The 27,940-nt window shown below is 37.8% G+C and overlaps 3 protein-coding genes across 4 annotated transcripts; 2 read left to right on the top strand and 1 right to left on the bottom strand.

The window, feature by feature from the left end:
• Positions 1-1,657: 1,657 nt before the first annotated feature.
• On the top strand, positions 1,658-4,175 carry LOC116204506 (dnaJ homolog subfamily B member 13-like). The gene is made up of 3 exons (XM_031536626.1): positions 1,658-2,093; positions 2,440-2,891; positions 3,368-4,175. Exons 1-3 carry the CDS (start codon positions 1,929-1,931, stop codon positions 3,810-3,812), a joined length of 1,062 nt encoding a protein of 353 aa, XP_031392486.1. The 5' UTR covers positions 1,658-1,928; the 3' UTR covers positions 3,813-4,175.
• Positions 4,176-5,204: 1,029 nt separating this feature from the next.
• Positions 5,205-6,435, bottom strand: LOC116204507 (EEF1A lysine methyltransferase 3). The gene has a single exon (XM_031536627.1). The coding sequence runs from the start codon at positions 6,356-6,358 to the stop codon at positions 5,681-5,683; it is 678 nt and encodes a 225-aa protein (XP_031392487.1). The 5' UTR covers positions 6,359-6,435; the 3' UTR covers positions 5,205-5,680.
• Positions 6,436-21,717: 15,282 nt separating this feature from the next.
• Positions 21,718-24,796, top strand: LOC116202858 (trans-resveratrol di-O-methyltransferase-like). Of its 2 annotated transcripts, none has more exons than XM_031534488.1 (2): positions 21,718-22,672; positions 24,431-24,796. In XM_031534488.1, the coding sequence occupies exons 1-2, from the start codon at positions 21,872-21,874 to the stop codon at positions 24,731-24,733; spliced, it is 1,104 nt and encodes a 367-aa protein (XP_031390348.1). In that variant the 5' UTR covers positions 21,718-21,871; the 3' UTR covers positions 24,734-24,796. The 2 variants fall into 2 exon arrangements, 1 of the variants encoding a protein (XP_031390348.1); XR_004156159.1 differs by lacking the exon at positions 21,718-22,672 and adding an exon at positions 23,592-24,202 and having other exon boundaries at positions 24,431-24,571.
• The last annotated feature ends 3,144 nt before the right edge of the window (positions 24,797-27,940 follow it).

The raw sequence follows: 27,940 nt of genomic DNA, 5'->3' as shown, positions 1-27,940 counted from the left end.
ATTAAAATTCTAATCTACATTTCGTGCCGATCGAATTATGATTGGAATTAGGATATATACCTGGATAAAAAGTATTGAGGAGCTAATTCTAAGGAGTGGGTGCATTGAGCCAGGATTTAGACACGATTATTTATGAAAAGACAAAAATGCCCTTAACTTTCACTCAAATTTTCAATGATGCCATGGAACTTTTTTTTTTTCCCTAGTTCTAAACAAATCTGGTGTCATTTTGATACCAAACAATAAAATTCAATTGAATTCTTGTAAAATGAATTGAATTCTTGCATTTTTTCGATTCCTAACAAACTGTAAGGTATGTTTGATAAGTTGGGTAAGAGATTGGCTGAGATTTCTAAAATTCTATCTTTCGTTGTGTGCTGATTGAATTGGGATTGGAATTAAGATATAACTGGATAAAAGTATTAAGAAACTAACCCTGAGGATTGGAATATAATTATTTAGGAAAAGATGAAATTGCCCCTTGCTTTTTATCAAATTTTCAAATGATGTCATTGAACTTTTTCTTTCATGTTCTATTGTGCAAAGCAAGAGGGGCGGTGGAGCCCGATACCAGCCACCACAGCCCTCGGAGAGGTCTCATCGAATGACGACTGCATCTGGTGGCGACCAGTGTCGAGCGCTTGCCGCCTCAAATCGTCCCTTTCTCTCTTCACTTGAAGAGAGAGAGAGGAGGGAGAGATACCAGATTGGACCGTGGTGGCCGGATTAAGGTCGTCGGCTGTCACGAAGACCATAGGCGACCTTGTCTAGACGGTTGTAGCCATCGTTAGGTGACCACCATCCCATCCCTCTAGGCTTGAGCTCTCTTCTTCAATTCTGCAATTTTTTTTTAAATTTTAAAAATTATTTTTATTTGAAATTTTAAACATATTAAATAGGACATATAGGTCTTTTTGGTTTTTGCTGGGTACATGGAGGTCATTTAATCCATAGATATTTGAATCTCATCTCATCCCGTCCTTATTCTAATCCTTAACCCGAGGACCAAAGGTGACATAAAATTATCACTTCTCGAAAAAAGTAGGGTCAAAATACTCCTTGAAGGAGAAGAAATAAAACAAAGACCCCGTAAAAAGGTTTCAAGCACCTTTTCAATTGATCCATTCAGTGCAACCGTTTTTTTCCTTTTGGGTAAAGACAACCGTTTTCCTTTTGTGAAAGTGTAAATGCTGTACTTACTATAGAGTGGATAGAGTGCGAATAAAAGAAATTAAAGCGGATAAAGGTGGAACACATACTCCCAACCCATAGAAATACGCTCCGTGAATAAACGTTTCAGTCAATAAGTAAAGGATGTTTTAGTGATTTTAAAAGCGAGCTTAAATCAGAAAGCAACTTTTTGAATGGAAGGAAAATAATGAAGACCGAACCCCTATTTGATTTAGGCAGAATTTCAAAAATGTAACTTGTCCGTCTTGATAATCAAAACGTCGAGATGGATTTTTAATTTGTTATTAAAAATGTTGAAATTCTTTGTGCAATTATCACAAAAGAAAAAAAAAGGATACAATTTGGAAAAAAAAAAGTCTGAAAGATACTCTTCTTTTTTCTTACCAGAAAAATAGAAAAAGCAAAATAAAAAGATTAGGAGAGGCAAAAAAAAAAAAAAGAAGAGGGAAACGAACTTTCGCGGGATTCTGGAACATTCGACGGCATTCTCAAACAATCAAAGGAAAATCCTACGCCCCACCACCAGCACAGAACGCTCTCTGCCTCTACCGGTGCTCACATCCATCACCTACACGCCATAGCCAAAAACCAACGCAGACCTCTCTCCATTGCAGACGTTCTGAGCTTACTCCCAAGCTTCTGCTCGAGATTTGCTTGAGAGAGAAGAAAAAAGGGGGAAAAGGGGGGCATCGAAAGTGAGGAAGAGGAAAAGAGAAGCGAAGGAGGCGGAGAAGGAGATGGGGGTGGACTACTACAAGATTCTGGGCGTCGACAGGAGCGCCAAGGACGACGACCTCAAGAAGGCCTACCGCAAGCTCGCCATGAAATGGCACCCCGACAAGAACCCCAACAACAAGAAGGAAGCCGAGGCCAAGTTCAAGCAGATTTCTGAAGCCTACGATGTAAGTTAAGAATCGTACCCAATCCAAATTAGTCCGCTCGTGTCACGATCTTGAACCTGGGAAGGTTCTTTGGGGTGTGTCTGCTTGAGGCTGCAATGGCAGAAATGATGTTGAATTTGTGGGACTGAGGCTCTGTTCGGCCGTGTCGATTTGTCGCTTCTTGTTTTATATCGAAAAGTTTCATTACTTTATCTCGAATTGATGATTAGTTCTTCAGGGTCCGTAATTGATGATTGTCGGAAGGTGGTTGATGTGTTCTTTCGGATCAATTTTCGATTGAAAAAACTTTTTTTTTTTTGGTTCAATCTGACTTGAGAGTGTATTGTCTTCGTCAAAACTTCTGCAGGTGCTAAGCGATCCGCAAAAACGAGCGGTCTATGATCAGTACGGTGAGGATGGCCTGAAGGGTCAAATGCCCCCACCTGATGCCGGTGGCCCCGGGGGCACCACCTTCTTCTCCACTGGGGACGGCCCAACATCATTCCGGTTTAACCCCAGAAGCGCAGACGACATCTTCGCGGAGTTCTTTGGGTTCTCGAGCCCGTTTGGTGGAATGGGAAGCATGGGAAGTGGTGGAGGAATGGGAGGCATGAGAGGTTCGAGGTTCTCAAGTAGCAGTTTTGGCGACGATATCTTTAGTTCCTTCGGAGAAGGAGCAGGAAGGGGAGGTTCCGCGTACCAGTCTGCCTCGAGGAAAGCTCCTCCTATTGAGAACAGGTTGCCTTGCAGCCTGGAGGATCTCTACAAAGGGACCACGAAAAAGATGAAAATCTCTAGAGAGATTGCGGATGTGAGTGGGTAAGTGTCTGTTCTACCCCGGTTGTTTATCCTTTTTAGGATAAAAAAACAGTTCATCCAATTTGGATGTTTAAATTTGATTACTGAATTTGCTTAGCTCATTTTCGCATTGATCTTAGTGTTGATTCGTAGTAGATTAATGTACTTAACGTGCTTTGATCTTAGCATTCATTCGTAGTAGATTAATGAACTTGACGTGCTTGCTTTATGAAGTAATTTTGATCAATGAGATGACCACTAAAGAAGATTTTTTGAAGAATTATAACGCTTCTGATAGATGACAATCGGAGTTTACCATTAGATCGTGTCAATAGCATTTCGTTTGCGGATAAAAAACTAATGTTCTTAATTGCGCATTACTGACATTGAATTTTTGGTCTATAGTTCTTTCTTGTGTGTGTCTTTTGTTCGACATCTCAATTACATAAGTAATTGGATGTTAAACTTATATGGCTTTGTCCTCTTCATTGCTTCAGGAAGACTATGCAGGTCGAGGAGATCTTGACAATTGATATAAAACCAGGCTGGAAGAAGGGAACGAAGATCACTTTCCCAGAGAAGGGTAATGAGCAGCCAAACGTGACCCCAGCAGACCTTGTCTTCATCATTGACGAGAAGCCCCACAGTGTGTTCACGCGTGAAGGAAACGACTTAATTGTTACGAAGACTATCACTCTAGCAGAAGCCTTAACGGGATACACAGTTCACCTCACGACCCTTGATGGGAGGAGCTTGACCATCCCCATCAACAATGTGATCCATCCCAACTACGAGGAGGTAGTCCCTAAAGAAGGCATGCCTCTTCAGAAAGACCCGACCAAGAAAGGTAACCTGAGGATCAAGTTCAACATCAAGTTCCCAACGAGGTTGACTTCAGAGCAAAAGGCTGGGATCAGGAAACTCTTCGGTGTTGGTTACTAAAAGTGAGTGTGAGTTCGATGTGGGTCTCATAGAAAGTGTCCGCATGGATTTGTATCATATTACAGTATAAGTAGTATACGGTGGTCTGCTTAGGGTGTTTGTGGAGAAAGTGCTGTAGCTTTTCAAGTATAGGCTGGTGTATTGAGGGCGGGATGTTGTATCGGTCTCTTTTTGGTCATCTCGATCTAGAACTGTCCCAAAATCGAGTCTTCATTTGCTGTGGAGAGATGAAATAAACTTGGCCTGGCCTTTAGGCTGCTATGGATCAAGCGCTGAATTATTTGTTCACATCTGCTACACTTGAGAAGAGTTGATACCTGATTGGTTCTTGATCAATGGCCAATGCACTTATTGTTCGATCTCCGATCCCTTCCATATATTGTTTCTGACTCGTCAATTTTGTAAGAAGAAGACGGTTCATTGAGAGTATTGTATTTGATGTAGCACTGATGAAGTTACCAGGAGAAGGCTCATATGGGAAGTCGATCGAGACTATTGTATTTGATGTAGCACTGATGAAGTGACCAGGAGAAGGCTCTTACAGGAAGTCGATAGGGTGGTGCTTGGAGGAGAGGCAAAGGAGGATAAGACGACGGTTCCATATGACCTTCGATTGCAATTGTGTCCGGTATTGACTGCTCCGAGAAGAAGCAGTTATGTTGGCATCAAAGAAGACAACTATTCTTAACACCACTGACATGAACGTGTGGAGGAAGTCCATTGCCTTGAGCCTGTACTTGGTCTCATGCCGGCTTAATCTACAGATTCACCTTGGAACGGTTGATAATTTAGGGGCCCCTGGTTGGCGGGAAACCCATGCCCGACCTTGCCGCTTAGGTCCGTAACAATGTCCGTGAGGCAGAGGAGGGAGCACCGAGAGGCCGATACAAAGAGCAACAAGAGATCTTTAACGATACAGTCATGGAAGCTTTATGCACTTTAACTTCGTGGGGGAGGGCTGGTGCCAGGAGCTGGATGTTACGACTGTTTCTGCAGTGAGGTGGTTGGACAGGTGCCATGTTCTACAGGATTTTCTCGACATTTCCGGTTTCGTGCTTGGATTATCAGTGGTTTCTCAGGATCGAGCCTGCCGGTTTTCTCCGAAATCCAGCATGGCCAGCAAGACAGATCAACCATCTACGCCAGAGAGACAACATCGTGCAATACAGATTTTCTTTATTCAGCATGTGGTCTCAGGGTATTGCATCTTCTACTTAAGTAAACATGCATTGGGTGCAATAGTTTCTGTGTAGTTTGATTACAAATCATACTAACAACTGCACCAAATTCCCGAGGAAATCTTTTCTCAGCTCCCTGTCTTAACTTCCCGAGAGTTCGTCTATTGACAATATCGTGATTAATTTGCTGAAACCTATGGATGACGCGCGAAGCTTAATAAACTAAGGCACATATACTGTCACACTTGAGGATGGCTTCTATGGCGATGGCATGTACTTTACACAGTAGAGATTTTACATGATCACTAATCAAAAGGTACAATTGGATGGGAAAGCATTACACCCGAGTATCGGAAGTTCCTGTTAGACTAAGCATGACATTGGCTTATTGCGAGCATAATCAAGCCTTCTGTCACTCATCTTTATGGCAAAAGTTCTCATTGTTTTCAGACAAAGAAGGTGTCGGTTTTCAGATGATGTATCCTACAGCTACAAGCACTTCTTGCTATCGATATGCACACTCGCATACCGACTTACGCAGTCCGATCAACAAGTCGAATCAACCCAAAACATGTGCACGACAAGAAACAGGAATAAGCAGATCCCGTGTCGCAATGTCAATTCCTCGAAGCCTTAGCCTATTGAAACATAGCATAGCAGCAAAAACCAGAGACAGCTGAGGTAGCAAACTCACGAATTCTGCTCATGATTCCTCTTCTTCCTTAGAATGAAGACATCGGCCTCCTCGTACGCGTACTCAGGGTGCAGGTGCTCGTGCGGCACCTTCTCCTTGTCGAAGGCCTCATCGCAAAGCTCCCAGAAGAGCTTATCCGCCTCCGGAGACCTCAGCTGGTACCCCAACAGGACAACCCCGTCTGGCTTCACGAGGGCCGCCGTAGCCGACACGAGATGGCGCACCGACTCCTCAATGTAGACCACGTCGGTGGCGATCACGACGTCGAAGGGAGGGTTCAGGGCTTTGATCTGGTCGGGGTTGTTCCAGCAGAGCACGGCGGTCTTCAGGGCCTTGCCGAGGGCGGGCTTGTTGCGCTTGAGGTTGTGCTTGAGGGCCGGCATGACGGCGGGGATGTCGGTGAGGACGACGTCGGTGAGGCCGAGGAGGAAGAGGCCCATGGCGGCGCCGCCGCAGCCGGTGCCGAGCTCGACGGCGCGCTTGGAGCGGAAGTCGAGGAGGGCGGCGTAGGGGTTGGGGTCTCGGGAGTGGGCCCAGCGCTCGGCGAACTTAACGAGGACGAGGGAGCAGGGCCACACGGAGGTGCCGACGTGGATGGAGCCGTTGTCCTGGTGGAGGGAGAGGAGCGTGTCGCGCACGCGCAGCTCGATCACCGGCGAGTCCGTGAACTTCATCGCGCTCGCTCCAACCGGAGTTTCTTCACTCCTCTCTCTCTCTCTCTCTCTCTCTCTCTCTCTCTCGGGCTGGCTTGATGCTCCTCGGACAGAGTTAGGACATAATGGGCTTGGGCCTGGGCCTGGGCCTAAGTGGGTCATCGTATGGGGTAGGCTTGGTTTGACGTGGACCTGCGTGATCTGGCAAACCGCGTATTAGTGGGACAAGAAAATACTCGACGGAATTACTCAGGGTCGCCTTGTGCAATGAACCGATAGAGATGTAGCTAATACGTACTCTGCACAAACCATGTGGTTAGGCGCGTATTATGCGTATCAGGATTGATCTGTTATATTTGCCACGTGATACACTTAAGGCTTGAGATGACCGACACGAGGTTAGGAGGCGAGAATATATCATTTGTTCCCATTTATGTTGATAGACAGCAACGGAAGCTCAAAATAATTCTCAATTGTACCAAACCGATGGCAATTTCGCAAGCTTGAGCGACAAAGAAAGCGTGAGGATACTGAGAGAGTGCGGTGCAGGGACTAGAGAGGCCATTGCAAGAAAAAGGAGGGAGGGGAGGTCATTGATTTGTCATACAAATGATGATGGATGGCTCGGGAAAGCAGATCACAGGCTGAACGAAAGATGGTTTTTCTTCGACATCGGGGGCACCTTCCCGTAGAAACGTTCGCCTCTGGCCTTCAACCATTTTGCCCACTTTCTTTGGTGAAATAAAGTCCATACACCAAAAGTTAATTAAATCGATTAATTGCGACTACATGGACTATAAGTTTTGTGAGCGTCCCGTTAATTTTTCGTGCATTGCATCTAATAAATTACATTTACATGTTGGTTCTTTTTTGTTTTTGGGGCAAGAAAGACTTAGATGTTCAAGATGAAAGACGAAATTAACAATGGACGAAAAAAAGAGATGGTCAATCATCATTAGAGCAATGAAATAATCAGAGTCACCCATTTCCTTTTGCCTTTTTTTTTTTGAATTTATTGAATACAACCACCCAATCCTTGATCCCAATTAAATTCACCAAGCTCTCAGTCAACGGATAGTTTTTTTTATGGATAAATGGAAGCGACTTTCATTAAACAAAATGGATGTACATCAAGAGCCATTTATCCAACAAAACTATCAGCAACTACCAAAAACATCTGCAAGCTAAGAGCTATATCAGAGGGCTCAACATATGATTGGCTATGATAGAATTTACAATTTTGTGAGAGAGTCGTGGGTAAACACAAATCTTTGCTTTCACATCTGCAAAAATCTTCCGAACAATAGCCTCTGGAGAGGAGCTGGGCCTTTGATAAATCCTTGTGTTCCTCTCACGCCATATGCAATATATGTAGTGAGTCCATAGAAGTTTTAAACAAATTACATCGAGCTTCTTACCTCGAAGAGAAGAAATCCAACAGAATTCCGTATTTCAGCTCACCAAATTACGGTGCAGGCCAACTCGAGCCAACAAACTCCTCCAAATTTCCTGAGTGATTGGACATTCAAAAAAAAGATGTTCGCGAGTTTTCCGCTGTGTGTTGCAGAATTCGCATTCAACCGTCGCAATCTGAATCCATTGATGGTCAGATTTCTATAGATTTCATTGTATTCATATTTTAAATGATACTTCACTACAATCTTATTATCGCAATGGTGATTATTATACTTCATTACAATCTTATTTCTAAAGATGGACATTAAGTACGTATGGTAGGTCGATAAAAACAGAGTGAATTAACGGTTGTCCTGAGATGGACAAATATACATCAATTGGATCCTTATTATTATTTTTTTGGCATCAATTGCGTTCTTTTATATATTAATTTTGTCTCTGTATACATCAAGTTCATCACTGTTTACATAAAGTACATATACATCAATCTACTTTTTATATACACCGACTTACTCTCTACGTACATCGTTTGTTCTCTCACAGGGACGAACAAACTTAGAAGTATTTTTGCATTTGGTAACAAAGTTGAGTTTAATTTAATTTGATTTAAAGAAATAAAAATAATGGGAAAAATATACGAGAGGATTTGAAGAAAATTTTAAAAAGTAATTATTGTGTTATTGAATTTAGAAAAAAAATGTTGAAAATGAGGAAAAATATTGAATAGTCGAAAGAATTTAATATTAAAATTAATTGTAAAATAAATAATAAAAATAAGAGAGAAAATTTGAAAAAAAAATAAAAAATAATGATTATATTGATGAATTAAGAAAAAGTAAAATAAGATAAGATAAAATAAATTTAATTTTAATTTTATAAACAAACATAGTAAAATTATAAAGTTTTGAACATCTCTCTACCATTGACTCTCTCTCTCTGCTCCTATCCCCATAAAAACCATTGAAAGGAAAGGGGATTCTACCATGACAACTTGTCATGGTGACGAAACAAAGCCGTACAAAAAAAAGAATTATTACTTCCATATATAATATGTCCTACCTATTCATTTTTAGTTGATGTCTAATATCGTCTTAATAGCATATGTTATAGTCTCTCTCATTTAAAGTACTAGAATTTCTCTTCTGGTACGTCTTTATAATTATGAAAAACTATATTGGTAGAAAAACCCACTGAAGAGGAAAGAAGTGCCAATTGATGAGTATGCAATTGAGGTTAATGTCAGCTCAACGGCTTAAAAACATGACATTGTTGTTTCGACAGAATTGCGGTTCGATGGACAATTTAAATTCTCACAAGTTCCATATATAGGGTTTAGGATTGACTTTTATTACAAAAAAAAAAAACAGAGTACCACTGCTTATTGGGCCTTTTTTGTGCTAGTCATAAGATATGGAATAGTCCACGATACAATCACGTGAACGACAATTTTTCATAATCTGAATTTCTTGCCATTGAAATCATAATGCTGAAAACTCTTACTAGATATGGATTGAATTTTTCTTATCAAAAGGGAAAAGGAAAAAGAACAGAGTATCACTACTGATTGGGCATCATCGGTGCAGGTAATAAGATATGGAATAGTCTACAACCCTATCACTTGGAAATCAATTTCTCATACTATTAGTCTTTGCGGTTATTAGGTGAAAATTTTCAAGGCAAATTTCAACCAGTGAAACAACTATTAGCGGATAAAGAATCAAACCTTCAATTGGGAAATTTTGTATCATAGAATTTTCCATATCACATGGATCACCTTTCTCCAAAAATCAAGGACAATTCAAACCAATTCAATAGTCAGCAATGTACCACTGACCAATTAAGATTTTTCTTTTTCCCCTCGCAAATTGATTGCGCTTGTATATTTCGGTACTACATATATTATATATACCTTTCTATCCAAACAAATCAATATCACAATTATGAATATACTTTCAGAAGAAAAAGACAAAATCAACACCACAAATAGAGAAACAGTTGAGCTATTATATATATATATATATATATATACACTAGTCGTGGACCCCGTGCATTGCACGGAATATAACATAATCTTTTTACTAATTGTATTATAAAACATGTGATATAAATTATTGAGAATAGTAAATTTACATATATAAATTATTATTACATATATAAGATTAATTGTAATTCAATTTCACGAATAAGATAAGCAAAAAAATTAAATAAAAGAAGATGAATCAATATAAGCCTTGAAAATTCAAATATTCTCAAGACTATACATAAAATTGAAAAGGTATATTCCAATCATTGCAAGATGAATTTTATGCGTTCAACATTTTCAAGATTCATATGGCATTACATCATATCTTATGTTAATATCACATACATAAAATTGAAGAGCCTAAAAAATTCTACACAAATTTATATTTTAAAAAAAGTTCTAAAAAAATTTTATGTGCGAGAAAAGGTAAAAGACCGAAAAACACACATTCAAAAATCTAATTGCAGACATACTAAAATAAACTCACGCGTGAAAAGTTGAAGAGTTTTAGTGGTACCAATATATTTTAGAGTTGGATCAATCACAATTTAGTTGAAGAGTTTTAGTGGTATCTCTATTATTTATAACGTATAATATAGAATGTAATATAGATACCTATATCTATAAAAATGATGGTTTCATTTGCTAACACATCATATTTTTTGAAAATATGATTTAATTTATTTTTTGAAAATAAATTATGACTGTCTCATCACTATATCTATACATTTTAAACAATTAAAACATTCTTTCTAAGAAAAGCTCAAACATCTGAGAAATTATTGATTGGTTCTAAAAATCTATAATTATATGTTTTCAAAATTTAAAGATTAGATCATCTCTTTAAAAATGCCCGTGAAATCGAGAAAATAACAATCGATCTCACAATCTATTTTTATGTCTTGAAAATCTATAAAATAAAATTTTAAAAATTATTTATTTAAAAGAAACCTAAAAATTTGAGACAATAATGAATGTTCCCACAAATATATATCTGTCTTTTACAAATTTTAATTTTTTAAAAGAAACTTAAAATATCAAGAAAATTTCATGAATAATCGAGCGTTTTAAGACTATTTGACCGTGCCCATTGCAACTGTACTTTTTATTATATAGATAGATATAGATATAGATTAGATATAGACATAGATATAGTAATATATACTTGCTAGTTTCACGGGGCGCAACGGAAACGAAAAAGGAACAGAAATTCAAAATTTCATACCCGTGAAACTAATTCCAAGACCTACTAGAAGAATAAGAGTAAATAAAAGCGTACCTGGAATATTTAAAGTTGTCGACCGAGCGTCCCACACGTGACGCCTCTACCGGTGTCCACACCGATTTTGTCGACGAGTCTTCGAGATCGGGCGGTGCTAGTGACCAACACTCGAAAGAAACACTGGTGCGACTCTCGAAATTTATTAGACTTAATTGGACCTAATGAGTTGAACAATTCAACTCAATTATGCCCATTTATATACATACATGTATATCTTATATTTGTGTATGTAAACGTACACAAACACATGCATACATATATATCTCATCTATATAATATTTGTATGCTCTGTACCCTTTATATAACAAACAGGAAGGGAAGAGAATTCAAATCCCACCGATGTGGGATTAGAATTACATGGGCTCCCTACATGACATGTGTCTAGGTAAATGGCATCATTTAATTAGCCCATGTGTATGTATAAATGTAGACATATGTATGGCCCATGTGTCACCGTATTAATCGTGCATCAATTGGTCCATTTAATCTAATAAATCGAGTCTAATTAATCGACAAATTTAATCTCATTAAATATCCGATTAATTAGTCGCACCATAAATCATCTAATCTCTATTAGAGATTTTTATTATTTCAAAATATCTCGTCACATTATTTAGTCGTGTGTGACCCTGTAGGTTCCCAATTACGTTGATAGTAATATCGAAATCTCTATTTTAATATTACAAACAGTGAGCGGCATCTAGCAATGCATCACTGTTACTCAAGTAATCGAAAAGTCAATTTCTCGACGAACCTTGTGACCTATATACCGTGTAATATAATCCATTGTCCTCTATATCTCTATTGAGCCCAAGGCATGGTCGATGACATCCTGTATGGCTCAATATCTCTCTTTCTTGGTTTACTGGGTAAGTCTATCAGAACAAATGAGCTCGATATCGCTATATCGACTCATTTGGGTATGCATACACTTTTAGACTTAACCACCAAGTGGCCGTGAGATATCGCTCCCGTTTCGTAGGAGGGACAAATTCTATTTTGATCACTCACATTCCTCTCCATGCTCTGTGGTATACCCAATAACTGTCTTATAACCATCCTGTTACAGTGGCGTTTGACAGTATCAAAGTATATGACATTACATGTAGGAATCTATGGTGACCTCAAGTCAAAGGACCATTACACTATAGTCACTTTGAGATATGCTAATGACAATCACGTAACAAACCATGTAGCAATCTCATGGTGGGTCAGTCCATACACATTACTCTTAATGTATACATGTGGTGTGATTTGATATCTCCATATCCATGACCTATGAGACTTGGTCATCAATCAACACTCACACTAGTCTAACCGTATTATCGTTGTCCTAATTAACGATAATACTTTGACTATGGACATTTAGGAATAATGTTCATTAATTATAGGATCTCACAATCAAGTCACACTTGATGCCTATTGAACCTACTATTCCAAGGACATTATTGTGTAAAATCATATTTAGCGCAATCTACACAATAACAGATATGCCTCGTAATATAATGAAATAGATATCATATTACAGAACTGATTATAGATTGCCTATAGGGCATACACCAATTCCCAACAATCTCCCACTTGCACTAGAGCCAATCTGGCATCTGTCTAATGCCAAAATAGATCTAGTGTGAGCCTCGTGCTTGCGCTGCACAAGAGGCTTCGTAAGTGGATCTGCGAGATTCTCATCTGTTGGTATTCTGCATATCTTCACATCTCCTCTGTCGATGATCTCGCGAATGAGATGGAAGCGTCTGAGTATATGTTTGGATCCCTGGTGAGACCTGGGTTCCTTAGCTTGCGCAATGGCTCCATTGTTGTCACAATAGAGATCCACTGGGTCTGCGATGCTAGGAACCACAACAAGTTCTGTCACGAACTTCTTGATCCAAACGGCCTCTTTTGCAGCGTTAGAGGCAGCAATATACTCGGCCTCTGTGGTAGAATCGGCTACTGTCTCCTGTTTGGAACTCTTCCAACTCACAGCACCTCCATTCAGGCAAAACACATACCCTGACTGCGATCTACTGTCGTCCTTATCGGTCTGGAAGTTAGCATCGGTGTAACCTCTTACAACGAGCTCTTCTTCGCTTCCATATACCAAAAACATCTCCTTAGTCCTTCGTAAGTACTTAAGGATGTTCTCTACTGCAATCCAGTGTCTTTCACCTGGATCTGATTGGTATCGACTCGTCATACTCAAAGCATACGAGACATCTGATCGAGTGCATAACATAGCATACATGATGGATCCAATAGCTGACGCATATGGAATCCTATTCATGCGGTCCCTCTCCTCTCGAGTAGAAGGACACTGAGCCTTCGAAAGGCTTATGCCATGTAACATAGGCAGCGACCCTTTCTTAGAATCCTGGATGCTAAATCGCCGAAGCACTTTATCTATGTATGCACTCTGACTTAAGCCAAGCAGTCTCCTCGATCTATCTCTATAGATCCTGATACCTAGCACGTAGGTAGCTTCGCCTAAGTCCTTCATAGAGAAACACCTTCCCAACCAAGTCTTCACAGACTGTAGGGAAGGAATGTCATTCCCAATCAGAAGTATGTCGTCTACATACAACACCAGGAAGATTACTACGCTCCCACTAACTTCTTGTAAACACAGGGTTCATCTTCATTCTTGATGAAGCCAAACTCTTTGATTGCATCATCAAAACAGAAGATTCCAGCTCCTAGAAGCTTGCTTCAGCCCATAAATAGACCGTTGTAGCTTACAAACTTTTCCGGCACAATGTGGATCGACAAAACCCTCAGGTTGTGTCATAAACACATCCTCGAGGAGATTCCCGTTCAGGAAAGCAGTTTTGACATCCATTTGCCAGATCTCATAATCATAATAAGCTGCAATTGCAAGCAAGATCCTGATGGATTTAAGCATAGCTACGGGGAAAAGGTTCGTCATAGTCAACACCATGAACTTGTCTGAAACCTTTTGCCACAAGTCGGCCCTTAAAGGTAATCACATTACCGTCCATGTCAATCTTCTTCTTGAAGACCCACTTACACCCAATGGGTTTTGCCCCTTCAGGTGGATCAACCAAAGTCCATACTTGGTTAGTGTACATGGACTCCATCTCAGATCTCATGGCCACCAGCCATTTCTCAGAGTCAGAGCCTATTACGGCTTCCGCATAGGTTGTAGGCTCATCATTATCTATGAGCAATACGTCATTATCTTGAGTCACGAGAAATCCATATCTCTCGGGCTCATGACGTATCCTACCAGACCTACGAGGCTCCTGTGTCACTTGTGTAGAAGATTGTGCCACAACAAACTGTGTGGTACTTGTTCTGCAACATCGCCCGTCGATTGGTCAATGTCATTTTGTGGTAGAACTTCCCCAAGTTCTAATTTCCTCCCACTAGTTCCTTTGGAGAGAAACTCTTTCTCAAGGAATACCGCAGTTCGAGCGACAAACACTTTGCCCTCGATGGGATTATAGAAATAGTATCCTCGAGTTTCCTTAGGATACCCCACAAAGTAAACATTTGTCCGATTTAGGGCCAAACTTATCCGAAGACAATCTCTTCACATAAGCTTCGCAACCCCATATTTTTAGAAAAAACATCTTGGGACGTTTCCCATACCACATCTATATGGTGTCCTTTCAACTGATTTCGACGGAGCATTGTTTAATATGAGAGCAGCTGTCTGTAGAGCATATCCCAGAAGGGCAGTCAGATAAGTTGCATGACTCATCAAAGATCGAACCATATCTAATAAAGTTCGATTCCTCCTCTCAGCTACACCATTCCACTGTGGTGTTCCAGGTGGAGTTAGTGAGATAAAATCCCACACTGTTTAAGATAGTCAGCAAACTCATAGCTCAAATATTCACCTCCTCGATCTGATCGAAGAACTTTAATGCTCTTACCCAACTGATTCTCCACTTCATTCTTAAATTCTTTAAACTTTTCAAAGGATTCAGATTTGTGTTTCATCAAATACACATATCCAAATCTACTGAAATCATCAGTAAATGTAATGAAGTAGAGATACCCACCTCTAGCAAGCTTGTTCACTGGCACATACATCAGTATGTATGAGAGCCAGATGATCACTAGCTCGCTCACCTTTTCCAGTAAAAGGGGCCTTAGTCATTTTCCCCATTAAGCAAGGTTCGCATGTCTCGATCGATTCTAAATCAAACGAGTCCAGTAATCCATCTTTATGGAGTCTAGAGATGCGATTCTCGCTAATATGGCCTAAACGACAATGCCAGAGGTAAGTCGGGTTCGAATCATTAGATTTGAGCCGTTTGGTTTCCACATTATAAATAGGCGTATCTAGATCAAGAACATACAGACCATTACTTAAATGTGCACTGCCATAATATACATCATTCATGTACATAGAACAACACTTGTTCTTTATAGTGAAACAAAAATCCCTTCTTGTCCAAACAAGAAACAGATATTATGTTTCTACTAATAGCAGGTACATAATAACAGTCGTTAAGATCTAATACAAGCCCAGTAGGTAAAACTAGGTGATAAGTCCCTACAGTTAATGTAGCAACTCTTGCTCCATTTCCAACTCGTAGGTCCACCTCGCCCTTTGTCAACGATCTACTGTCCTTTAGGTCCTGCATATTTCCACAAATATGAGCACCACATCCGGTATCTAATACCCAAAGATGTAGAAGTAGTAGATACATTAATTTCTATAAACATGGATACCTGAAGTGGAAGTCTCATTCCCTCTTCTTCTTCAACTCTTCCAGGTATATCTTACAATTCCGCTTCCAATGTCCAGTGTTGCCACAATGGAAAGCAGTAATCATTCTTCGCCACCTTGGCTTTAGGCTTCAACGCACCCAAGTCAAAATTGGATGCACCTTTAGCCTTCTTGCCTTTACTCTTGCTCTTGCCCTTTCTTTTGGTCCTTGGACCATTAGAACGGATGTCCCCTTGCTGATATCAGCTCAGTTGTTCTCAACATGCTAAGCAGTTCAGGCAATGGTTTATTGTAGTCATTCATATATAGCTCATAATGAACTGACTATAACTGCTGGGCAGCGACTGTAGGACTAAATCTGTGGCCAACTCTTGACCAAGAGGAAATCCCAGTCTTCCCAGAGTCTCAACGTACCCAATCATCTTGAGTACATGAAGACCCACCGGGCTACCCTCAGTCAACCTTGCTTGAAAAAGTGCTTTAGAGATCTCGAATCTCTCATGTCGGGCCTGCTCTTGATAGAGCTGCCTGAGATGCACGATCATATCGTACGCCTTCATGTTCTCGTGTTGCTTCTGAAGCTCCGAGTACATGGTGACTAACATGAGACATCCGACGTTTACGGCATCATCATGATGCTTACTATAAGCATCTTTCTCAGCTTGGGGGGCATCGTCAGGCGGTGGCGAAGCAAGAAGAGGTTGCTCTAAGACATATAGCTTCTTTTCTTGGTGAGAACAAACTCTCAAGTTTCGATACCAACCAAGGAAATATTCCCTGACAGTTTGTCCTTATCAAGGACGGATCGCAAACAGAAAGTACTAGAAGTGCTCCCTGCCATGGTAACTACCATAGAAATATACAAAAAAGTATTATGACACAACAATATTTAATGAGGACTTTATAAATATTGCTCCCACTATTTATATCAAATCAATGACCCTCAACATTGATTCAGAGAATATCATTCTTATAGTAGCTCAAGATCCATATCTCACCAAGCTCTGAGTCAGCGATGGCTTGATTCACCCAGAACAGAACGGCTATTTAGGTAGGGAATTCACTTTCCCAATTGCATCACATGCAACTCTTGATTAGTTGAGTGAATAACTCCTTTATTTCAATCTATCTTATAGATCGATGCCCAACTACATGCCTCTGAACTCCTAATCCTATTAGGCTTGCTCAGTTAAGTCCGACCCACTGGTAAACACAACGTCTTACTAGGATAGATAAGGGCATCCTGCGAAGGCAAGGTCTACACACTCATCGATCTTGGTCTTGACGAGCGTTACACGGTGGAAGGATATGGACTTAATATTTTGAGGGATTTGATTAACATTTAATCGCTTCTCACTATACACTATTATGTAACTATTACATAATAGTCCACACGTATAACTATTATACTAACACAACTAGGACATAGTCCATGTTTAACAGTCATGCACCGCAAATATCAAACATAATCATACCAGTACCAAGCATAAAATCATATTTATGCTATTATCTACTCAGATTCTAACTAGCTAGGCTCTGATACCAATTGCTAGTTTCACGGGGCGCAACGGAAACGAAAAAGGAACAGAAATTCAAAATTTCTACCCGTGAAACTAATTCCAAGACCTACTAGAAGAATAAGAGTAAATAAAAGCGTACCTGGAATATTTAAAGTTGTCGACCGAGCGTCCCACGCGTGACGCCTCTACCGTGTCCACACCGATTTTGTCGACGAGTCTTCGAGATCGGCGGTGCTAGTGACCAACACGAAAGACAAAAGAAACACTGGTGCGACTCTCGAAATTTATTAGACTTAATTGGACCTAATGAGTTGAACAATCAACTCAATTATGCCCATTTATTATACATACATGTATATCTTATATATTTGTGTATGTAAACGTACACAAAACACATGCATACATATATCTCATCTATATAATATTTGTATGCTCTGTACCCTTTATATAACAAACAGGAAGGGAAGAAGAAAATTCAAATCCACCGATGTGGGTTAATTAGAATTACATGGGCTCCCTACATGACATGTGTCTAGGTAAATGGCATCATTTAATTAGCCATGTGTATGTATAAATGTAGACATATGTATGGCCCATGTGTCACGTATTAATCGTGCATCAATTTGGTCCATTTAATCTAATAAATCGAGTCTAATTAATCGACAAATTTAATCTCATTAAATATCCGATTAATTAGTCGCACCATAAATCATCTAATCTCTATTAGACGATTTTTATTGTTTCAAAATATCTCGTCAATTTAGTCGTAGTGTGTGACCCTGTAGGTTCCCAATTACGTGATAGTAATATCGAAATCTCTATTTAATATTACAAACAGTGAGCGGCATCTAGCAATGCATCATGTTACTCAAGTAATCGAAAGTCAATTTCTCGACGAACCTTGTGACCTTATTACCGTGTAATATAATCCATTGTCCTCTATATCTCTATTGAGCCCAAGGCATGGTCGATGACATCTTGTATGGCTCAATATCTCTCTTTCTTGGTTACTGGGTAAGTCTATCAGAACAAATGAGCTCGATATCGCTATATCGACTCATTTGGGTATGCATACACTTTTAGACTTAACCACCAAGTGGCCGTGAGATATCGCTCCCGTTTCGTAGGAGGGACAAAATTCTATTTGATCACTCACATTCCTCTCCATGCTCTGTGGTATACCCAATAACTGTCTTTATAACCATCCTGTTACAGTGGCGTTTGACAGTATCAAAGTATATGACATTACATGTAGGAATCTATGGTGACCTCAAGTCAAAGGACCATTACACTATAGTCACTTTGAGATATGCTAATGACAATCACGTAACAAACCATGTAGCAATCTCATGGTGGGTCAGTCCAATACACATTACTCTTAATGTATACATGTGGTGTGATTTGATATCTCCATATCCATGACCTATGAGACTTGGTCATCAATCAACACTCACACTAGTCTAACCGTATTATCGTTGTCCTAATTAACGATAATACTTTGACTATGGACATTTAGGAATAATGTTCATTAATTATAGGATCTCACAATCAAGTCACACTTGATGCCTATTGAACCTACTATTCCAAGGACATTATTGTGTAAAATCATATTTAGCGCAATCTACACAATAACAGATATGCCTCGTAATATAATGAAATAGATATCATATTACAGAACTGATTATAGATTGCCTCTAGGGCATACACCAATTCCCAACAATACTAATATTTATGTGATTTGACATTAAAGTTTTATTTCAAACAAACAAAATTCAAGATTATCAAACATTATGCAAACAATAAAACATACTAACAAAGTTTTTAAAATATTCTGCTATATTGATATATCTTATAAAGAATATTCATTTTATTTTAAAAATTATACTCATGATTTATTAAATTAATATTACATAATCAACAATGATTTATATTAATATAAAATAGAAAAACTCAAGAATGCAAGAAATTCTATTCATGAACTAAGGATTTCGAGGACATTTGGCTGAGCCCCCATAGCTCCGGTTTATATTATAAATATCTATAGACATATGTATTTTTTTTTTTCGATTTTAAGGTGGCTCATAAGTCTATTACAATGAAATAGAAATCGTAATCCTAATATATTATAATAAAGGAGAATATCATTGATTGTGAGAGTTTTACTCTTAATGGGCTGACTTGGCTCGAACTGAATTAGTTAGGAGCCGTTTGACTTATCTATACTAAGGTACACATTGAAAAAAAATAAAGGGGCATAACGAGTTTCACAATGTGAAATGAACTTGTAATCTCCTGGTTAACAGGGGAAGGTACGCGCTATTGCATTACGACACTCTCAACTATTATATATTTTATTTTTCAATTACAATGGAGGCTTGTGAACTTAGTATAATGAAATAAAAATCCTAATAGCTAATAAAGGAGCACGAGTAGTCCACCACTGGGTATGCAACATGAAACCTCTTAGTTACTAGAGGAGGACATGTGCTACTGTGTTATTATATATTTTATTTTTCAATTTCAATGAAGGCTTATGGGTTAGTACAATGAAATAAAAATCCTAATATCTAATAATGAGTATATATAATCCCACTAGATATCCAACATGAAACCTCTTAGTTACTAGGGGAGGACGTATGCTACTATGCTACAATCTCTTTTGTTAAGCTATTATGTATTTTAACTAGTTAAAAACCCTCGCATTGTGCAAGCATAAGTTAAATAATTAACTTTTAGTTGCAAAACTAATCTTAGCAAATAGTTATATGCGTCTCTTATAAATATTACTTATCATAAATCGGATAAATTATGTTATTGTTATAGATATCAATAAATTCGAAAACCATTCATATCAAATACATACTAATTATTCGAGCAAAGTAATTAACTGCATCTAACAAAACATCAAATAAACGGGTAAAATATAATAATCTCAAAAGATTATAACAATAAATCAAATTGAAATCCAAGAAAAAATAGGAGGGGAAACATGCATAGATATTTGTGAAGAGGAAAAAATTTATTATATCGGAATATTTATATGAATGAAATAAAAAAGAAATCTTGAAATGTAAAGATCTCTAATTTCATTAGTTGACAATGTATAAGTATCCTTCACGAAGTAACGGTCGGAACAAATCGATTTGAGACTTTCTTATGCTTGCATGCATTATAGAATCATAATTTCATTAGAAGCATAATTTCATACTAATCAATTCTATGAAAAATAATATATATTTAATAAAAAATGCAAAAACAGACCTCTTCATCAAGGAAAATCATATTAAGATTAATAATTTTATTAGTCATTGTGTTCACAGCATCTCACAATCTTGTCAATCTCACTCTAATTAGCCATGTATCTGTTTCATGTCTCAATTCTTCCATCATATGATAAACCATTTTAAAACCTCAAAATCTGCAATATCATTTACAGAAAAAAAGATCAATGAATGAAAATAGATGTACCACACGTGAGCATGAATTTAGTCTTTTCTAGGCACATATCCAATTTGGTTAATGGAAAGGAGATGGCATAGTTACCTTTATTCGTTGACGCTGTGCTTCAAATTCATGAATTCAGATTTTTGGTACTATATATATATATATATATAGATAAAGATCATAAGGTTAAATAACAGAATTAACAGATATGCATATATATTTCTGGAATGAGTTATTACATCAGATATCCTATTGTATCACCAGTTTCTCAAATCCATCACATGGTTTAAAAATTACTCAGAAATACCCATAGTTTACATTTGGTTCCAAATCTATCATGGTGTTAACTTCTCTATTAAAATTTAACATTGTTACTGATGTGGAACATAAGTGGGACATTCTTGCCACTATCGCCTTTTGCCCCATAATAGATTTGAGAAAAAATTAAAACCATGTGATGGATTTGAGAAACCGGTGATATTATGAAATATATGACATAATAACCCATTTGTAGAATGATTTTAAAACATCCTTTCTACTTATATAGCGCAATATATATATATATATATATATATATATATATATATGGTTGGGCTTATGTATATATTGAATATATATGTATATTTTGGAGTTATATGTATATTCTATATATATATATATTATGTTAATATATTTTTTACTTATTTGGCAATGCAAAATATTATTGAAAGAATTGATATACACACACATATATATATATATTGGTTTGCACATATGTATAAATTGAATATATATCTATCTTCCATTGATATATTTTGGACTTATAGATGTATACATTGTATAGTTGATATATTTTGGTGCTAAAAAAGAACATTTCATATAATGTTTTTTCAAATTTATAAATGATGATGAGAGTTCCCTTTTCCGTTTTTTATGACGTAGGGGCGTGACAATTCGACTCAAAGGTTTTGTTTTCATATATATATATATATATATATATTATATGTATGTACATAGATTGCGGATGGACATCGCAAGTTGAGTACTAAGCTATATATTACTTTCCTTGTGAATCTCGCACTTTCTATGATCACTAGCTTGCTCTCTGTTTGCCTTTGGGATAAAAGTTTTTGAGAGCCCCTCTCCGCTAGTCAATCGGTGAGTACATCTAATGGGTTCATTTTCATCTAATGATGGAGCGGAGAAAGCAATGCCCGTGCAACTTCTTCAAGCTCAGGCCCACATATGGAAGCATTGCTACAGCTATGTCAGTTCAATGTGCTTGAAATGCTCCTTAGAACTCGGCATACCTGACGCAATTCAAAGCCACGGTGGACCCATGACCTTTAAGCAGCTTGTGGAAGCAATCCCGGTCTGCCCCGGGAAGGCTCGTTGCCTGTACCGCGTTATGCGTGTACTCGTCCACTGGGGCTTCTTCGAGCTGCAGATCAGAAAAAGAGGAGGTGCTCACGAGGATGAGGAGGCCTATTCGCTCAACAGTGCATCCGAACTCCTCCTCAGAGACAATCCTGTCAATTTGGAACCATTTGTGCGGTTCATGCTCGATCCCGTTTCGATTAAGTCGATGGATTGTTTGAGTTCCTGGTTCCAAAATGATGATCTTTCCCCGGTAGAGACGGCTCATGGACTGAAAGCCTGGGATCTTGTGGCCAGAAATCCCGAGTTGGGGTGCCTATTTAACGGTGCCATGGCTAGCGATTCTCGGTTGGTTGCAAGGGTGTTGACGGACCACTGCAAGTGGGCGTTTGAAGGGTTGAAGTCGCTCGTGGATGTAGGGGGCGGGACCGGGGAGACAGGCAAGGCGATCGCAGATGCTTTCCCGCATATGGAGTGCACCGTGTTCGATCTCCCGCATGTGGTGGCCGGTCTGCAAGGGACTAGGAACTTGAAGTATGTTGGAGGGGACATGTTTAATGAGAAAATCCCACCCGCTGATGCAATTCTTTTAAAGGTACGTACTATGCGCGCCATGCACATATTTTTCTTTATCGTGGGATGAACTTCAAGAACGTATCATCAATCTACGAGCATAGAATACGATTGATATATAGGATCACTAAATCAATATATATCATAATTTAGAATAATTTCATGAGAGTCTCCAATTCCTTCGATTAGGAGTTTCCACACAAGTTTTCTCGATAAACCATCAAGTCGTGGTTTATTATTCCTTCATGTTCGGCGCATTAAAACATATACATACAAATTACCTAATAATTATTTTGTACATATTTCAAAATTCTTAGTAGATTTTGTTTTGAGTCCGTGGTAATAATAACAATGATTTCAATAATTTGTACATTGGAAGAACAATGGTGCTTACTAAACATTGTCTTTGGCTCCCCAAAAGTCAATTCCTTTTGTTTCATTTTCTTTCATTTGTTAGATTTTTATTATTCAGTTTTATTTTACCAATTTTTATTTGATTTATTGATTTAGTATTAGGCGCACTTGTTTATGTGAATACCTTTCAATCTGTATGCGTTTCTAGAACACTATTCTTATAAGTTGATCAAGTTCTCTTAAAAAAAAAATATTGATAGGATATCTTTTAATTTATTCTAGTTTATATTTGACATGCTTCAGTCTTATTATTTGGTTCAAATCTTAAATTATATAAATACATAAGGGATTTCTCACACAAAAAGTTCAAGGAAAATAAAAAATAACTTATGGCAAATTGATAAGGTGAAAAATAGAGTAAAGTATCTACAAATAAGTTGAAAATAATAAAAATAATAAAAATAGATTTCAATAATGTTGTATTTCAACATTTTTTCTTCCTATTATTTTTCAAGTTATTTTAATATTTTTTCATCATATTATGTTTCAAGTTATGTAAACTTTTTTTTTTCATATTATTTTCAAGTTCCAATTTGGAAATATTCTCCCGTCACTTGCATAATTTTATAATTGATTGTATAATATACAACATTATATATTTCAGCGGTGAATGTTTTTCTACAGGCAATCAACTATTTGACGTATAAGAAGTATTAAAACTATTCTTCGTTATTATTATATATTTCATGCCATCTGTAATTACTACAAATTTGTATATTGAATTTACAAAGTATTAATTAAAATCTTAAAAAAGAAAAATGATTGACAATTAAACTACAAGTCGCCATCCAAATAGTTTTCTCGACCAACAGAAGGAATTTATTACAAGTCATCATTTCATTGTACTTGTAAAACATATTGCATAAAATATTAATTAAAATATATCAACGTAAAAGCCTGTGTAATGCGAGGACAAGCGGACTATTTTGTTACTCGTTCTTTTTCCTATCACTTAATCGGCTTATAAATAGGAAAAAGAAAAACCAAAAGAAACTAATTTCCGAGAAAGGGGCTGGGGGTCTTGTGCAATGGAATCAGTACCCCTGATCTCTTACCAACAAATCCTCGGTTCAATCTCTCTACTGGGAGTAGCTATGCGCCTTTATTTTCTATTACGGCAAGTTTTTAGTAATTGATGGTAACAAGATAATCTTTTCCTTCTCCTATGTATTCCTTTTTATTTTGTGGGTAATATCTCCTCTGTATTCCTTTCTAGAGCCATGGTCTCACTTTTGTATCCGAAAAAAAAAAAAAGAAAAATAACAACCAGAGATATGTACTTGCTGGCAATTAATTAGTATTGATTTGCCTAATTTGCTCTGGATTGTCAATTTTGAGATTCTGCTGACTTGGATTATTTATACAGTGGATATTGCATGACTGGACTGACGAAGAGAGCGTAAAAATACTGAAGAAGTGCAAGGAAGCTATACCAAGAAAAGAGGAGGGAGGGAAGCTGATCATTATAGAGACGGTGATGGACGACCCAACCGTAGGAGATGAGAATATTAAGGAAACACAGCTCTTGGCCGACGTAGTCATGATAAACGTCCTGGGATTCGAAAGAAACAAAGAGGAGTGGGCCAAGCTCTTCGCGCATGCCGGTTTTAGCGATTACGTGATGCGTCCTATATTGGGTTTACGATCTGTCATTGAAGTTTATCCATGATTCCCTTCTCATCTATTCTGTTACAATATATAAAAGTTGAGTTGCGATATCGTGAGAGCCCCATTAGCAAACTCTCACGTGGCATTTGGTTCGGTGGAATTGAATTAGAGGGGATTAGAATTGACTAAGAATATAATTGGAGGGTAATAAAATTGAAATTCTAATTCAAAATCTGTGTTTGGTTGGATTTTGAAACTAGCACGGAATATAATAATAAAGATCTAGATAGAAAAAAAATACCCTTAACTATAGGACATCCGACCTCTCCCGGCAGAACCACTGCCACTGCCCCAAGCCATCAACTATAGGACGTCCGACCAATCTCACCGCACCAGCCTCGGCACGGTGAGACCAGATATGGCCTTGTCGTCGCCAAATATCTCCGGCATGGGGGACATTTGCCTTGGGGAGGCGTGTGACAAACCCTAGGCAGGCCATCCTCCCCAGGCCGAGCTTCCCCGATGACCAAGGCGGCTAGCCCTGGGCTTGCGAGCTCATAGCGATCTCACCTCAAGGTCGATTGGACCAACGGCAAGGGTCACAGAGGCTCTATGGGCTCAACCTGGGGAGGATGGCTTGCCAAGGGTTTGTCGCGCGCCTCCCCAGGGCCAAATCTCCTTGGTGCCAGCTGGATAAGGCACCGACGAGGCCGGATCTAGCCTCGCCGTGCCAAGAGTGGTCCAGTGGGGCCGGTCAAGGAAAATTGGGGCGTAAATCGAAACAGTAAAAAGGGACCTTTTATTTATTTAGCGAGATTAATATAAACTTTTATGAAAATTTTATTATTTAACTTTTTGAGATATAAAATTACTTCCTCCTCTAAGTAAGATGCAAAATTACTAATTAGATTTTTATAATCAATTTCGTCTAACTTTTCTATGTTCATAACATGTTAGAAAATTTAAAGTGAAAAAATAAAGGAACAAAATTGGTTTTTTCAATGATATCAAAATAGTCGTTGGACTTCAATTGAAAAACAATATGGATGTTAGATGAATTAATTGAATGAATACTTAAAAATCTGGACCAATTAGAATGAGTAAATTAATTTGAATGGACAAAATGAATAGGTTTAGTTTACTGTTAATAATTATTAATTTGATCATCGTTGGATTGATTATTTATTTAGAAAACAACTAATTGTGTAATCTTTCCAAAACTCCAATCTCAACGTTAGAGGAGCTATGAGGAAGTAATTGAGAGAGATTAAAGAAATAAATAAGTAATTATTGGAAAGTGTGAGATAAATTGGGTTGTTAGATAATTAATGGGAGCTTGATTTATTATATGTATCGTGGGAACTCCATGAGTCATACATGTAGGCCTTACCGGACCAAAAATTGAGGCCATAATTGGAACTTGAAATAAGGGACTTTGTGGACCCGAACGTCACTCGAAGGCTTCACTCGCCTATAGCTTGGGCTGGCCCTGTTTGCATTTTTCATAAGAGTAGAGTAAATATTTGCTTGTTAACGTGATTTTATCTTATTCAGCTCTCGCTAACAATTTATAATGTTGAGGGGAATTTACCTAAAATGACATATAGTTTACCTGTTTTGTCAAATCTATCATATGTTTTTTTTGTTAAATCTATCACATGGTTTACTTTTTGCATCAAATCTATCTCGGAGTTATCTTTTCTGTCGACATCTAACGGCCATACTGACGTGGCGCCCACGTGGCAAGTATGACTCACTATCTCTCCACGTGCCACGTCAGCACGACCGTTAGATGTCAACGGAAAAGATAACGCTGGGATAGATTTGATGCAAAAAGTAAACCATGTGATAGATTTGATAAAAAAATAACATATGATAGATATGACAAAATGGGTAAATTATGGGCCATTTTAGGTAAAAACCCTAATGTTTATAATGTCTATTTGGTAGAATGCATAGCATTTGTTATTCGCGTGAACATTGTTTCCTAGGTTATTTTTATATAATAGCATCTTGAAATTAAGATGCAACTGAAGCCTTGGCCGATGATGAGGTTAGAATACCTACTCTGATATGATAGGGAATAAAACCAAAGTGCCTGCTTTCAGTACGAAGTTCATATAGGTTTATCGACCTCGAAGATTATAGGGGAAACAACAACTCTGAAATTCATGTATGCAATGCGTGCTGTGGCCTGTGCGTATGATAATAGACCTTTACCAGACAACTCGGAAGAACTCGACTTGCAAGTCAAAATTTTTACGTGGGAGAAAATGTCCTAGAAATTATGGAAAAGATGAGCTGTGTAAAATTGAAAAGCCTCAATCGTCTTGTCTTCTATGAAAAACCATTGAAGGTGAAAGAAGCGCCAAAGTGATGAGTATGCAATCGACATGAACGTCGGATCAAATGGGTCAAAGATATTGTTATTGGAATCGTCTTCATCTGTGCTAGTGCTAGTATATGGAATAGTCTACAACACAATCAGTTGGGAAATCAAATTTTCGAAATTTCAGTCTCTTACGGTTCTAAGGTGAAATTTTTTAAGTCCAATTCCAACCATTGAAATAGCTAATGAAGGTTTAAACTTTCACTTGGAATATTTTCCATCCTAGAATTTTCGTAACATGCACATGGATGACCTTTCTTCTTCAACAATCAAGAACAATTCAAACCAATTCAATAGTCAGCAGCGTACTGACCAATTAAGGTTTTTTTTTTCCGTGCAAATTGATTGGGCTTGTATACACTCGAGGCAAATCTCACATTGACAAAATTGGGAAGAGATGAGGTGTATATAATTGGAATGCCGAATTTATTCACGTCCTTACGTGTTTTCCTCTCATCTGATGAATTTACCATCCAATATTTTGCCTCCACCCTATTTCTTAGAATCGGAATATATATATACATGTATATGTTTAGAAGATAAGGTCCAGCTTTAACTTTACATGTGTCATTTTTTTTCTTAATTTGAATTAAGTCAGCCAAATTTACGGAGAACAAATTGACGAGTTGCGAGGAAGAAAATGTATATATATATATATATATATATATATATTAAAAGATTTAAAAAATAAAAATGAAAGAATTTTCTTTTGAAGATAGCTCCAAAATCGAAAAAAATAATGAATGGTCCTATAAATCTATATCTATATATTTAAAAAAAATCAAAATTTATTTTTTAAAACTAAAAAATCTTAGAAAATTTTATTCAAAAACTGAGCATTTTAAGCCATGTGGTTGGGGCCATGACAATTATTATTTT

Source organism: Punica granatum, chromosome 4 (assembly GCF_007655135.1).
Source record: "Punica granatum isolate Tunisia-2019 chromosome 4, ASM765513v2, whole genome shotgun sequence".
Classification (NCBI taxonomy): Eukaryota; Viridiplantae; Streptophyta; class Magnoliopsida; order Myrtales; family Lythraceae; genus Punica; species Punica granatum.
The sequence above is the reverse complement of the archived record's forward strand: the minus strand, read 5'-3'. Positions and strand labels throughout refer to the sequence as shown.